Genomic DNA, 15,022 nt, shown 5'->3' on the forward strand with positions numbered 1-15,022 from the left:
ATGAGCAGGACCAGGAGATCGTTGTACACGGCAACAAGATTATGTGATGATCAACTCTGATCATCTGATGAAGGTGACTCCAACAACGAGCCCAGTTCCAAGGATCTTGTGATGAAGAGACCATCTACACCCAGAGACAGACTGGGAGCACAACATAATATCCTCACTCTTTTTGTTTTTGTTCGCTTGCATTTTGTTTTCTTAAGCATTTACTTTCTTTTTTTTTTTGATCTTTCTTGTGCAACAAAAGAATTGTATAAATAGGTCTATACAAATTGGATTTAATAAATCTTTTTTTTTTAATTTTATTTATAAATTTTTTTGACAGTATATATGCATGAGTAATTTTTTTTTATAACATTATCCCTTGTATTCATTTTTCCAAATTATCCCCTCCCTCCCTCCACTCCCTCCCCTAGATGACAGGCATTCCCATACATTTTACATGTGTTACAGTAAAACCTAGATACAATATATGTGTATAAATCCAATCTTCTTGTTGCACGTTAAGTATTAGCTTCCGAAGGTATAAGTAACCTGGGTAGATAGACAGCAGTGCTAACAGTTTACATTCACTTCCCAGTGCTCCTTCTCTGGGTGTAGTTGTTTCTGTCCATCGTTGATCAACTGGAAGTGAGTTGGATCTTCTTTATGTTGAAGATTTCCACTTCCATCAGAATAGATTTAATATATCTTTTAACATGTATAACATCTATTGGATTACTTGCCATCTAGGGGAGGCAGTATGGGGAAATGGGGGGAAAATCTGAAACACAAGGATATGCAAGGGTCAATGTCATTACCCGTGCATATGTTTTGAAAATAAAAAAGCTTTAAAAAGAAAACAAACAAAACCCAAATGGAGACTTTTAAGAGCTACTGAAAGTTAAGAGCCAAAAAGTGGCTTTCTGCCCCCATGGGAGCAGAGATTTGGATTGCTTTACTGTTAGAGCTTGATATTTCCAGCATTTTAATTGATGGTATTTAAAAAAAATTATTATTAAATGATATCAAACAGTTTTTTTCAAATGAAAATGGTTACTTTGAATGTGTGTGTGTGTGTGTGTGTAAGCCTGCAGGTAGGTTGCAGGTGTTTGAGCTGACTCTTGGGGATTTTGTCTGCTCACTGAAGTGTTCCAGGGCCTGCAAGTTACTCTCTTTTCTTCTGTTGTCTGTTTTCTTATGCAGAATATTATCTTGTGACTCTAGACAACTCACTTCAGCTTTTGGTACCCAGTGTCCTACTCTGTAAAATAGGGGTGAAGTAGATGGCCTGGGGGCCGTGGGCTCTTTCTATCTCTGGCTCCAAACCTCTGGGGGTACTCTAGAGGGAAGATCGCGCCCTGAGCTTCCTGAGACCCATGCCAGCCTTTTCATCCGCCACGCCAGGCTGCTTCTTGCCCATGGAGAAAGTCCTGGCAGCCGTGAAGCCAGTAGGATTTCGTGAGTTGGTGCCTGGCACAACTTAGGAGACGGCTACAATGTGCAGTATTGTTTAATATGATCCAAGGCTGTGAAGTAGTTGATTGGATAAAAGTTTCACATACTCATGCGCTTCTACAAACTCATGCTCTCGTCGACATAGAGCTCTTCAATGCCCAAGTCCCATTCATGCTTCTTCCATCCTGTTTCTAAACCTCGGGAAGTCACCAGGTTAGGGAAGCCTGTGGACCGGCTTCTGCAAACACAGCGGCCCGCCCCAAGTTCACTCAGCCCCAAATTTGTTAGAAAGCGTTTTCTTTCCAGCTCTGACATTGTAGGACTTCTTTTGTTTTCTTTTCGTTCCTCTGCCCTTCCCACCTTCATTTTATTTCAGTGTCATTCAAGTTCCTGACTCCTTCTCTGCCTTTGCACTTTGACAATAAACATTTATGGCCCCTTGTGTTTGTTAATTATTGTAACTGTGGAGAAAGGCAGTGGTGGACTTGAGAAGTCCTGCTTTTAAATCCTTCGAGGCCACTTGACTGAGTGAGTTACTTAACTCTCTCAGCCTCAGTATCTTGCTCTTTAAAATGGGGTTAACAAGACTTCTAAAATTGTGCTCTAGGATTTTTTTCCCCCCTGAGGCATTGGGGGTTAAGTGACTTGCTCAGGATCACACAGCCAGAAAGCGTGAAGTGTCTGAGACTAGATTTGAACCCGGGCCTCCTGTCTTCAGGGCTGGTGCTCTATCCACTGAGCCATCTAGCTGCCTCATGTGCTTTAGGATTTTGAGGGTCAGGCAGGTGCTAGAATGGAGAGGCAGAGCTTCTCAGCTTAGAGCCTTGAATTCTGCTGGTGCTGCTTATTAGTTCTGGGACCAGGGGCAAATGAGGAAGAGGAAGAAGCCTTTATTCCCTTCCTTGCAAGGTTCCTGGGGAGCTTTCGGGTGTACAATATAATACTTTAGGTCACTATGAACATTTATTTGGTTTTTTCCTTTGGACTAGCCCTGTGTTTTTATTGGGATGGAAGAAAGTTCTTTTCCCCATCTGTCCTGAGATGGAGGAAAGTACCGATCTTCTAAATAGATGATTGTCCTCAGCCAGGACAAGGAGGCCCTGGCCAAAGGACTGGGGTGTCCTTGCTGGTCCTGACTTTCCAGTTCCCACAGGGCCCTGCCCGGCTCCCTCACCTCACCTCCAAAGCGTCTTTTACATCCACACCTTTCTCTTCAGGTAACCAGCAGAAGCATCTCCCTCTTGTCAGGAGTCTGGCAGTGACCTCCATAACCCCAGACCCCCATCTGCCCTCCATGTAAATGGACTCACTAAACTTCAGCTGTGGCTTGTATGCTGGGGACCCGAGGCCCTTCCTTGGTTGCCCTCCTTGGGATGCTGTCCAATGTCCAAAGCCTCTGAGTCGTGCTCCCGTGCTGACCAATCTCCAGAGGAGCTCGGCAGGCTTGCCACTCCCGTCTTGAAAGTTGTGCATTTGCCTTCACCGAGCCTTCTCCAGTTGGGAGGCTAAGTGTAAGACTTTGGCTTAAACAGTATAATCTCTAGCCTGGATAGTTAACTTTGGGCCAAATTATTATTATTTATGCCAAGTAGAACTTACTATTTTTCTCCCTCTAGCTTTAGAAAGCTTCCAGACTTTTTATTTCAATAGAATTCTCTCCCGCAAATACATGCAAAGATAGTTTTCAACATTCACCTTTGCAAAATCTTGCGTTCCAAAATTTTCCTCCTTTCTCTAGATAGCAAGCAGTCTGATATAGATTAAACGTGCAGTTCTTTCTAAACAGATTTCCATATTCATCCTACTGGGAAAGAAAGATCAGATTAAAAGAGGAAAAGCTATGAAAAAGAAAGAAAGAAAAAAAAAAACCCAAGCAAACAAGTAAAGAAATAAAGCTGAAAATATTATGCTCTGATCCACACTCGGGCTCCATGGCTCGCTCTCTGTGGATGCAGATGGCACTTTCCATCCCAAGTCTGTTGGAATTAGAAGGCTTTCAAATTGAAGGTGCTTCTTGGATGCTCACATCCAGGCAGGTTCTAGTATGCTCTAATGACCAAAATGCTTTTCTTTCCCCTTCTTTTGATTATCATCCATTGGGCTTTTCCTGCTCTGATTCCTGGATTTCCTTACAGGAGGGTCCCTGCAGACTAATGTCCCCACCACCCTCTTTTCTTTGGAATAAACTACAGCATCTGGAGCCACGTCCCCGGCCTGGGTTTTATCTTGCTATCTCTTAAAGATGAGATGGAAAGTACTTCGCCCTGCATTGATCTCCAGTTCCTTTGGGTTGTGCAGAGTAAAGGATCTAATGAGCCTGTTGTCAGATTGTCATGAATAAGTAAGGAAGTGGAGCCTAAATCTGCAGCTCTGCTCCCCTGATTGTTAGGTGGTGATTCACAGCAAAGAAAATTTGAAGTTGAAGCTTCTTGCAAAATGTCAAATACTTTTCATACATATGAGAAAAGGTATTTTTCTATTATGTCAAAATAAGTGGATAGTAAGAATTTTTTTTCCAAGGTTCAGATTTATTACTTTAAAACATGTTCTATCTCTGGAACATTAAAATTGATTGTTCCGAAGTTTAACTCATTAAAAACACAATTTACCAACATTTAACACGCCACAAAAAATTTCCAAGAATAAAAATATGTATACACTATATATAGTCAAAATACCTCTGCTAAAGCTTCAAATTCCTTCAGCTCCATAGTGGTTTTTGGTTCTTCAAGGCCTTCTGTTCAACCTCTGAAGCTGTTTTCCATGACAACAGAAAGAATAGAAATTCTCATCACTTTCTGGATCCCATCCATGCTCACTATGTCACCCGGGGTTACTTGCTGTAGTAAGAATTTTTCTATGCATCTTTCCAAGTAGAGATTTTAGTTTTCTAGTAGAAAGTTTGTCTTGACTATCCTGAGTTCCAGTGTCCAATGGTGGTCTGTATATTAGGTGATCAGTTACTCTCCAGTTCAGTCAGTTTTGTTCAGAGGTTCTTTGTCTTGTTTCTGGTTTTAGGAAGGATTCTCCCCCCTCCCAAGATCACCTTCCTGTGCTACTTCCACTTCTCCTTGTTTCCTTTTTCTCTGTCCCTCCACTAAGAGGTGGTCAGGAGAGTGGATGACTTGGCCTCTTGAGGCCATGGGAGGGCCTCGAAAGAATGCTTATCCCGGGGCAGCTAGGGGGTGCAGTGGATAGAACACCAGCCTTGAATTCAGGAGGACCCGGGTTCAAATCTGGTTTCAGACACTTAACACTTCCTAGCTGTATGACCTTGGGCAAGTCACTTAACCCCAGCCTCAGGGGGAAAAGAAAGAAAAAAAGAAAGAATGCTTATCCCGTGCTCTGTTAAAAAGCAGCAAAAAGGAGGCCTTTTCCTTTTTTTTTTTTTTTTTTTGCCAGTGACGCTTTTGTTGTCCAGTATTTAATTGTTATTTAAGAGATTGAATTCCTCACATTTCTATTTTATGACTATTAAGTTGCGTCTCATTGGTGCATGGAGTTTCCTCCCTGGAAGCTTATGGGATTATAGATCTGGTCCATCCAGAAAAGGAACAGAAAGAGAATGTGCTAAGAATGTCCCGGGTCAGGATCAGCATCTGACTGCAGCGTCTTCCCGTGTCCCTTTTCTAGAAGGGATATGATGACACAGATCTCACTGTCTCATTTATCAGAGCATCCACTTGACCTTCCTGCATGGCACAGACGTGAGCCTTTCAGTATTCCAGGGAACTTTGTGGCCAAAAGCATGCTCTTTAGCCTCCTACTACCCTGACTAGGTTGGGAAGAAAGTGATGCAAGCCCTGGGGACAGGACCGATGTAGGCCGGGAAGTGAAGCCATCTTAACTAAGTGCTTTATGGTAATTCTTACAGGGCCGCTTTGGAAGAGGTGGAAGGAGATGTGGCCGAATTGGAACTCAAACTCGATAAGGTAAGTCCAGTCAGACTTCCCCTCACAGTCCACAGACTCAAAGTCTGTAAGCAAAGATCAACGTCACTCTTGTCTTCCATTGTTTCATAGACCCATGAAAGAAGGTTGGGGGATATCGATATTGATCCACAAGATAGCATCTGTCATTCTCTGTTACTTAATAATCTGATAGTGAAGTCGTTACATTAGTAATATGAGGGTACAGATTTGACTCCACCCAGTTTCACACCACTTTATAGAAGGAAAAAGTTTGTTTCCTGTCTGTGGCTTTTTCATTTTTACTTTTCCAGAAATGGTCACGACCATGAAGAAACCTCAGGAAATCAGTTTGCTAATTACTGATCTCTGTGTTGCTGGTGTTTTCTCTGCTCTTGCTTTTGAATTTCCTCTTTAATTATTGTATAGAGAGAATACTCCTGAGGTTCATAGCACACCAGTGATATGGTTCATGTCAAAAAATGCTTATTAAGTACCAGCTGGAATAAGAGTGCTGTGCTAGGCTCTGGATCCAAATAAAAAGATTAGCTAAGACACAACTTCTGTCTTCTGTTTATAGTCCAGGAACACCAAGAGTACTAGAACTTACTGCAAGATGTAGGAGCAACACAGAGAACCAGAGACCTGGCTTCCTTTGCCACCTGGCTGCCTCAAGTGGGCACTTCAGGAAGCCCTTTCTTTACTGTGCTCTACCATCTCCCAGTTCCCACCTGGCTCTAGACATACCCCCTCTTGTCTGGATGTTGACCTACTCATCCCTACTCTTTCCTGAGCTGATGTCCAATCCTTGGGTCTAAGATATACTTTCCAGCAGCCATTTTTTGGGGGGCCATCTGTCCTCCAATTGCTTCCTCAGCTCTGTGGGTCTTGTAGCTTCACTCTTTGGACCCTAAATATCATCTGGCATTTTCATTGACTATAAAGTCAAAAGTCAAATCTTCCTTAGTGGGTCCCTCTCAAAGTGCTCTCTGAAAGTTATTGTCATTGTTGATGTCATATTCTCTGTGGCTTTAAAAACTAAGGTGATTCATTAGTTTCCAATGTATCAGCATGGGTCTCTTTAGGGATTTTTTTTTTTTTTTTCCTCATCGGAATTATTTCTCTTTGGATGTTCAGAATTTACATTTTGAGCACTTTATATCCTTTCTCTAGTCCTTTGAAATCTGCTCTTCCTGAATTAAAAACCTGGCTTTTCCTCCTTTCTCTACCACAGATTGTGAGCTAGAAGCATCTTTTCCCCTGTATTCTTAGCACTTATTCTTCTGTTAGTAGCTCTTCCTTGGTGGTGAGATCCATTCCCCATGGTTCCTGTGCTCTTTGGACGTTGTTATTAGCTCTTCTGTTTTGGATTGAGTAAGAAAGAGCTCTGTTACCAAGTCTAAATACATGAAGTCCCTTTTCCCAGATTATGCTTCTCTGTCAGGCTTCTGGTGTTCCCGTGACTCCCAGTCTCCTACTTCCTTCTTCGTTCTTGCCTGTGTTGCCCTTCACACACACCATCTGTCTTCCACCATGGCTCCTTCTGGATTCCTGGATTTCCTTGGGAGTTTATCTTCTTTGTACCCAAGGCTGCTCTGCTCCTTCTTCTCCCACTCTCACTTTGCTCCCTATCCCACCTTTGGCCCGTCCCTTTCCTCTGGACTTTGATGTACTTTTCCAGAGTTCTGTGCCCTTCAGGGGTTCCATTCTGTCCTGATTCAGTGATCCCTGTGAAACCCGTTCCTTTCATCATGATCTCAGATTCACATGGCTTGTTGCCCACACTCGGTGCATTATGGACACTTCAGAGGCTCGGGAGTGAAGTGGTCTGCTCCTTTCTTAGACTTTTTGTCACATGAATTTCTGGATGACTTTGCTACTATTCACACTGTGTTGTAACTATTTTTAAATTTGTTTCCATCTTAGTGGGTATATAATAAATAGTCAGTTCTCTCCGTCTCTCTTACTTTTTAGGTTTTCTTTTGATCAGTCAAGCATCCTTTTCTTCTTTCAAAAACTGCCTATTTTCTTGTAAAAAAACTTCACAAAATAATAAAATCAGACATTGTAGTAACTTAAGTTGTTTAGTCATTCTGGTTGATGGGCGCTCATTCCCAGTTCTTTTGCTATAATAGAAGCAATTTAGCGTTATGTGCATCTTTTCCCTCTTTGCTTCACTCTTTGGGTTGAAAGCTGAAAATGGTATCAACTCAAGAACGAAGGAATAACGATGATGATGATGGTGATCAGTATTTCTCTGGCACTTACTGTGTGCCAGGGATACAATCTCCTCTGATCCTCACATCAACCCTGGAGGGAGGGGCCAGTCTGATCCTCCTTGTCCAGATGAGGAAGCTGAAGGAAGTAACAGTGAAGTGACCAGGGTCACACAGCTCACAGGGATCAAGGTTCTCCTGCCTCCAGGCCTCACACTATATTTGATAGACTCTAGGTAGGACTTCGTTTATTTTTGTTAGTATTCATTGCATTATTAATCATTTGGAGAGGTGGTTTTCCCCTCATGTAGCCATTGATTGTTTGGCTTTCTTCCCTTGAGAATTGCCTGTTTATAGACTTTGACTGTTTATCTATTTGGCAATGGTTCTTACTCTTTTTTTATTTGTAGAATTCCCTACATTTAATTGGCTGTTAGACTTTTATTTGCTCCAAAGATTTCCTCCACACCCCCCCCCCAAATTAACTGTTTCCCCTGCCGTTTTTGCCTTCATTGGCTTTGTGCAAAAGCTTTTGATTTTATATAGTTAAAATTGTTCATTTTTTTCTCTTCCCCTTGGTGAGTCAAGCTTTTTTCCCCCCAAAGGCATCTTCTCTAAGTTGTTGGGAATCTGACCTTTTCTGTCTCAGTTTTATTTCCATTTGGAGCTTACTGGAGTGTATGTGCAATGCTGATTTAACTCTAGTTTCTGGGAAACTGCTTTCCAGTTTTCTGTTCTGAAACCCTGGCCCCCAGCAGTGCTTCCTCATATCTGTGAGGATTACTAGAAGGTGGGTGGTAGGGAGCAGATTTTCTGCTGGCCTGCTGGGGATCAGGCTCTGGGACTCAGCTGAGCTGCTCCTCTGAGCGCTTGGGGCTTTTGTTCTTAATAGATAAGAATCTGAAGTGAGTTTGAAAGGGCTCTAACTGGGCCCCACGGGCTTAGGGAAAGAGGCAAGTTGGGTAAACTGGAGCTGTTTCTGTGACTGTCTGGTCATTTTGTTTACTTAATGATGAAATGAAGTGGTCTTTCATCTGTCTTGCAAATAAGGTGTTAAAATTCTGTTATGTAAAGGATTTGTAAAACTGAGGGTTTTTTTTTTTTTTTTTTTTTTTTTTCCAGCTGGTAAAGCTTTGTATCGCAATGATTGATACCGGAAAAGCCTTTTGTGTCGCAAATAAGCAGTTTGTGAATGGAATTCGAGACTTGGCTCAATATTCTAGTAGAGATGCTGTGGTGGAGGTGAGTATGAAAATAAAGACATTTAGGAAACCCAAAATTTAGGCAAGGGCAGTGATCCTCCTTGTGTCCAGAGTGGTCCTGCTGGTCCCAGAGAGCTTCTCCCTTCCCCCTTCTTCCCTTCTACCAAGACCCAGAGAGAGATGGGACTTAGCATCCATATCTTCAACTCCCTGGCGAGTCTCTGGGTCATGCAGGAGCTTTCTCACTGGTGGGGGATGCTGATGCCATCCTAGTCAGATGTGCCCCCACTGGGACTTCATTCTAATTTCACAGTATTGGGAGGGCAAGGGCTTTCTTCTACAGGACTTGGAGCTCAGACTTTGCATTGTTTCACTTTAAATCCCGGGAATACTCAGTCAGGCGGCATTCATAGGCGCAAATGGGCTGAGAGCAAACCAGGCAGCCCGTTCCTTGTTTCAGGGGATTTCGAAGGCTACAGTATATTCCTGCCTTCACAGCCTTATTGGCTTAGACTGCGCGAGTCATTGGAAGATTGTCCCTTTGGTGATTGGAAGAAGTATTTGTTCCCACAAATCTTTGCCCAGATGAACCACAGATATCTGTGGCCTCTATTTTAGTTCTTTATAATAAAAGGAGAATAATATTTATTACAACAAAAGTCAGGGCCTGACACATAGGAGGTGCTTTATAAATGCTTTTTCCCTTTGCTTAGATCTGCTCTTGATTTCTTTCTTTTGCAGACAAGCTTGACCAAATTTTCTGAAAGTCTTCAGGAAATGATCAACTTTCACACAGTAAGTGCTGCCACTAACAAGGATGTGAAGAACTATGAGCAATATTTTCCTAAAAATTCCTTAGTGATGTCCAAGTTCTCCAGTTGGGAAGGGAGGGGGCAGTCATTTGGGACAAAGTTGGAATTCTCTTGAGTTTCGTTTACTGACTGGCCACAGACTGTGTGGCTGGTCTGATCATGGGCCTCCTTTGCTCTTCTTACTTTTGGAATTTTGGATCTAATGGGGTTACTTTGAAATGGAGTGGATTGGGGCATTGAGGGTGGGGTCAGACTCTTGAAATACCTCCATTTAATTCACTAGCTATGAGGAGTTTCTCTTTTAAAAAAAGAACATTTTATGATTTTTGCTATAAAATCTCTATAGCTTCAATTTCCTTTAGGATGGAAGGACTGCATTGACTTAGAAGTAATGTCTTCTATTATCCGAATGTTAAAGAAAATAACAAGTAAAAAAAAAAAAAAAAAGGAAAAAAAAACACTCAAGGATGTACCTTACACACTGGTCATTTAAAAAAAATCTTTACTTAAATATTAAATTACTATGATTCATTTAAATTTATGTTTCTATATTTATTCCTAATAAGCTCAGTGAGTATAAATAGCTTGTATTTTGACAAATGATAAATAGTAATTTTGATTTTTTTTTCCTTCTAAAACTTCTGATTGTTAATTTCTTTTTTCATTTCTTTCTTAGCTCTTTTTAGTCAGTCTCAGGAAATTGCTTGTTAAGATTGACTTTTGGAGGAGCCATTTCTATCCAATTCATGCCTCCTGCTTTCTTTGGGGAAACCCCACTTACTAGGTTAAGTGCTGGACTTCCACCTCAGCCAGTCATGAGCTCTGTGACCCTGGGCAGATGCCTGGAAGCTCAGTTTTCTTGTGTACACAAAGAAGGTCTTAAATGGGATTTCAGTGAGATTCTGTAGGGTTTTTCCCACCCTTTTTCTTTCTTTCTTTCTTTTTTTGTGAGGCAGTTGGGATTAAATGACTTGCCCAAGGTCACACAGCTAGTAAATGTTGGCCAGATTTGACCTTAGCACCCGTGCTAGTCACTGTGCCATCCAGCTGTCCCCTTGCCTGTGCTTTTTATGTGGAAATGCATGTTAGTATTTTTCAAGGGTATAATCACTTTTAAAAACTTCTTAAAGTATCGTTCAGTTAGTAAGGAGATGGGCTGCCCTCTGAGAGCAGCCAGGCCGGGCTTGCCGGCATAAAGTACATGAACTACACAGTTGGGAGGGAAGGACCAGGACGGGTCACACTCCAGTGAGCTGCTGTTTGACCATGGAGGTCCCAGGGAGTGGTGGGGGTGACAGTGGCCCTACCTGCACTTGAGGAAAATCCTCTCGGTGCAAGGCAGACCCATGGCTGAGGGGACCTAGAGGACAAGACTTGGCAACAGATTGTCTACATGGGATGAGCTGTGGACACTGCCTTCAGCAGGTGCAGGGAACGGGGAAGAGGAGCTTTGGTGAGCAAGATGAGGACTTCTGCTTTTGACAGGGGAGTTTGCTTATGGGACATCTGGCTTGAGACGTCAGAGATGTGAGACTGGGTTTCGGGCTGGCTCTGTGGGCCCAATGAAGCTCGTGAGAGCTGATGAACTGTGGACATCACAGAGAAGGAGAAGCTCAAGAGCTGAAAGAAGATCCAGCAAAAGAGATTGAGAAGGGAGGAGGAGAGCTGGAGGAGAGCCAGACTGTGGAAATTGAGAGGGAAGGGAGCTCAAAAGTGTCATGCACAGAGCAATCAGGAAGGACCAAGGCAGGAAAAGAGATTTGGTGACTGTAGAGGGAGAGTTTTGAGTCCGGGGGAGAATCAAAGCTCGATTTCTGAGAACTTAGAATGAAGCAAGAGGATAGGAAACAAGTGCTGATTGCAGAAAGCACTCAGCCCAACAGGAGAGGAGGTGGCTAGGAGCTGCCGGGGCTCACTTCTGAGTGTTTGTGGGAGCAAGGAGGAGCTTGCACCTAGGGAGGAACTGGAAGCTTAGAGGGAGAATGAGGGTGCGGGAGGGGACACACAGCTGGAGAAGATGGGATCCCAGATACACATGGATCTGGCTAAAATACCTCTTCAAGAGAGACAAGGATGCTGGGGAAGCTCCTGGGGGAAAGATGTGAGATGAGCAACAGGAGAGAAAGGGGAGCTTTCTTCCATGGTTCTTCTGTGTGAAATCCTGGGAGCTGCTCCTTGGCTGAGGGAGTGGGGAGATAGGGAGCCAAGGAAGGCTTTGGGAAGCTGCTGGGGCAGTTGATTAGGAGTAGGAGAAGTATTGATTGCTGCAGTGAGAGCCCTGAGGAGATTATGGAACATAAAGTCATAGAGGCTTCGTGACTCTTCACTGAAGCGTGCAGACTGGAGGCGTATGTGCAGGATGTGTATTCTCTCTGACCTGTGTGGTGTTGTGCCTCTGCACCCAGAGACACAGATGCATGGAGACGTGTATTGGAGGTAATGAAGCTTCCTCTCCCAGGGCTTTCCTTGTCTGGGCCCTCGGGGCTAAGCTAGCACCGTTTTCCTGAGGGCTGGCAACAGAGTGGAGACATGAGAAATTGAATTTTATAGAAAAAGAAAACGGGGCTACGAGCGGGCACTGCACGGGGCAGCTTCCAGATCTCCTGGCGGGCATCTGCGGCTCTTTTGATTGTACCACAGGGCTGTCTGTGAGGGAAAGTCAGCTGAAGAAACATTGCCCATTAAAAGAAGCAGACAGAACAGGGCCCTCCCCAGGAGGTCATTCACCCTGCATGGTGTCCTAGCCCATGTGATTGCCTGGTTCAGAGCAGTCTGCTCTTGGTTAATTGAACTGATTCAGACAGGATCAGATTCCAGAAAAAGGTCAAGTTTGCCAGGTTAATTGTGAAACAAGTCGGGCCCTTGGCTTTTGTTTAAAACAGAAGCAAAATCACAGAAATTAAAATGTGAGGCTCTCCCTGCTCCATTCCAGCCTTCCTTCATCAGCAGAAGGGATTTTCCTAACTCTGGGCTTTAATTGCCACCTTTTCCCCCTCAGTAAACCCCAGTGATTCCACAATAATTCTTGCATTGACTATGAAGTACTCCCGCCTTTAAAAAACTTCAGAGTTGGCCCCGTTCTTGCCTTTCCCGTATTCTTGCCCTCCTTTGAGCCAGCCATACCGGCCCACTGCTGTTCCTTGTATACACCTGCTTCCTGTCTTTATGGTACTCGCTTGTCCCCATACTTAGAAGTTGCCCATTCCTCTTCCCTCCTTATCTTTACTTCCTGGAGCCTCTGGCTCAGCTCAGACGCCCCTTTCTGTAGGAGGACTTTCCCCATTTTCCCAGCTGCTCTTATCAAGATTTTCTGCATTTACTCTATAAATCTTACATGTACCCAATTATTGGCATGCCGCTTCCCCATTAGAAAGGAAGTTCTTTGGGGGTAGGGACTATTGATACCTTATAGCACTTCCTCATCAAGGAAGGCTTACTGCTTAACATGAGCAGGCCCACTTGTGGGGGGATGCTTCCCCTGACCTATGGTCTTCACACAGCCTGTCCCAGTTAGAGAGAACTTCTCCAGCTTGCAGCCTGAAGTCGCCCTTGGCAGCTCCCACCTATTGTTCCTGCTTCTAGAAAATGAGCAATGCCATTTCCAAACTGAGTTAGCTTTGGCAAGCTTTAAAAGCAGCAGTGGCCATGGGGCAGCTAGGGGGCGCAGTGGATAGAGCACCAGCTCTGGAGTCTGGAGGACCTGAGGTCAAATGTGGATTCAGACACTTAACACTTCCCAGCCCTGTGACCCTGGGCAAGTCACTTAACTCCAATTGCCTCAGCAAAAAAAAAAAGGCAGCAGCGACAGCCATCGGGGGATCTTGTCCCTACTTGGAGCTGTGCTGGAGGAATGTGAATTTTGGCTACTAGAACAGTATTCTAGAACCGAAGACCATAAGTTCCAAAGGAGGTTGTGTGCCGTGACCTCGAGTAGACTTGGAATTCATGGAACAGGCGTCTTGTTTGCTGGAACTTAGAGGTTTCTGTGACGTCGTGAGTGACTTTAGGTTCTGAGCAGCCTTAAGTTCTAAGCTCCTTTGTATTATGGTTCAGTTATATCTTTGTCAGTTGGATGAGGTTTCATAATGGATTCTTGGATAAGGCACATGGAAAATGCCTGACGTAATCTGGTAAGTTCTGGAAGCAGTCGGACTTGGCCTGCTCTAGTCGACCACAGATTTGTAATGCATTTCTTTCATTGGAAAAGAGACCGAGCAGACCTGTCACAGCCGGGTTCGTTTGGACTGTGTGAGTTCAGTTATTGAGTCTTTTCTAAATGCAACAACATGTTACTAGACACAAAATTCTTAAAACAAAATGACCCAGACGTATATTAAGCATATTAGGTTGAGGTAAATGTGTTCATGTAAAAGACATTGGGACAGTTGTTAGGATTTAAGAGTATTGGAAATCTCTTTGTTTTCATAAGATGCTGTGATTTGGCATTGAATTTTGGCCTTTAAGTGACTATAATCAAGTTGGAAGAACTCAAGCAACAGCCTTTTTTTCTCTTCTATTTTAGGAAGTTAGATTGTAGATCACTAAGCTGCCTTCTACTCCTGTTCCTCAAAAAAAAAAAAAAAAAAAAAAGACATTAAAAGAACTTTTTTTTTAAAAAAAGATCTCTTTTAAAGGGGCCAGACAGATCTGAAAGTGAGTCAGTCATTTAAAATCATCATTAGACATGTGCAGTTATGTGTAACATTTCCATTAGTTAGTCATTTTGTACAGGAATTCCTGAATAAAAGAAAGTGAAGAATAGTGCTTCCATCTCTGTTCAAACAACCCGTTCTTTTTCTGAAGGCAGATAGTAGCTTCATTGTTAGTGCTTTGGGATTGTCTTAGACCATTGTATTGCTGAGAACAGCTAAGTCATTCCGGTTCTTCATCAAACATTGTTGCTGTTACGGTATATGACATTCTCCTGGTTCTGTTCACTTCCTTATTCATCAATTCATAAAAGTCTTTCTAGGTTTTCTGAAATTATTCTGCTTGTCCTTTCTTATAGCACAATAATATTCCATTACAATCATATACCCCAACTTGTTTCGCCCATTAGTCCAGTTGATGGGCCTCCCTTCGATTTCCATTTCTTAGGTACCATAACAAGAGCGGCTATAAATACTTTGTGCAGATAGGTCCATTTCCTTTTTTTAAATATCTTTGAGAAATTGACCCAGTAGTGGTATTGCTGGATCAAACAAAGGGTATGCCCAGTTTGATGGCCCTTTGGGCATAGTTCCAAATTACTCTCTAGAATGGTTGGGCCGATTCACAACTCTACTGGCAGTTTTCTCCAATCACTTCCAACATCCAGCATTTTCCTTTTTTGTCATAGTAGTCAGTCACTCTGACAGGTGTGAGGGAGCACCTCAGAGTTGTTTTGTTGCATTTCTCTGATTTAAAGCATTTTTTCATATGACTATAGAGAGCTTGATTTCTTT

The 15,022-nt window shown here is 43.1% G+C and overlaps 1 protein-coding gene across 5 annotated transcripts in view; it reads left to right on the forward strand.

Annotated features, from left to right (window-relative positions):
* ACAP2 (ArfGAP with coiled-coil, ankyrin repeat and PH domains 2) overlaps positions 1–15,022 on the forward strand; it is an 87,393-nt gene that overhangs the window by 27,014 nt on the left and 45,357 nt on the right. For all 5 annotated transcript variants that reach the window (XM_074297809.1, XM_074297805.1, XM_074297808.1 and 2 more), the window contains exons 2-4: positions 5,315–5,372; positions 8,687–8,806; positions 9,508–9,561. In XM_074297809.1, the coding sequence (XP_074153910.1) occupies positions 5,315–5,372; positions 8,687–8,806; positions 9,508–9,561 (232 nt within the window). The remainder of the gene's footprint in view (positions 1–5,314; positions 5,373–8,686; positions 8,807–9,507; positions 9,562–15,022) is intronic.

This window comes from Sminthopsis crassicaudata, chromosome 3, assembly GCF_048593235.1.
Source record: "Sminthopsis crassicaudata isolate SCR6 chromosome 3, ASM4859323v1, whole genome shotgun sequence".
In the NCBI taxonomy this organism is placed as follows: Eukaryota; Metazoa; Chordata; class Mammalia; order Dasyuromorphia; family Dasyuridae; genus Sminthopsis; species Sminthopsis crassicaudata.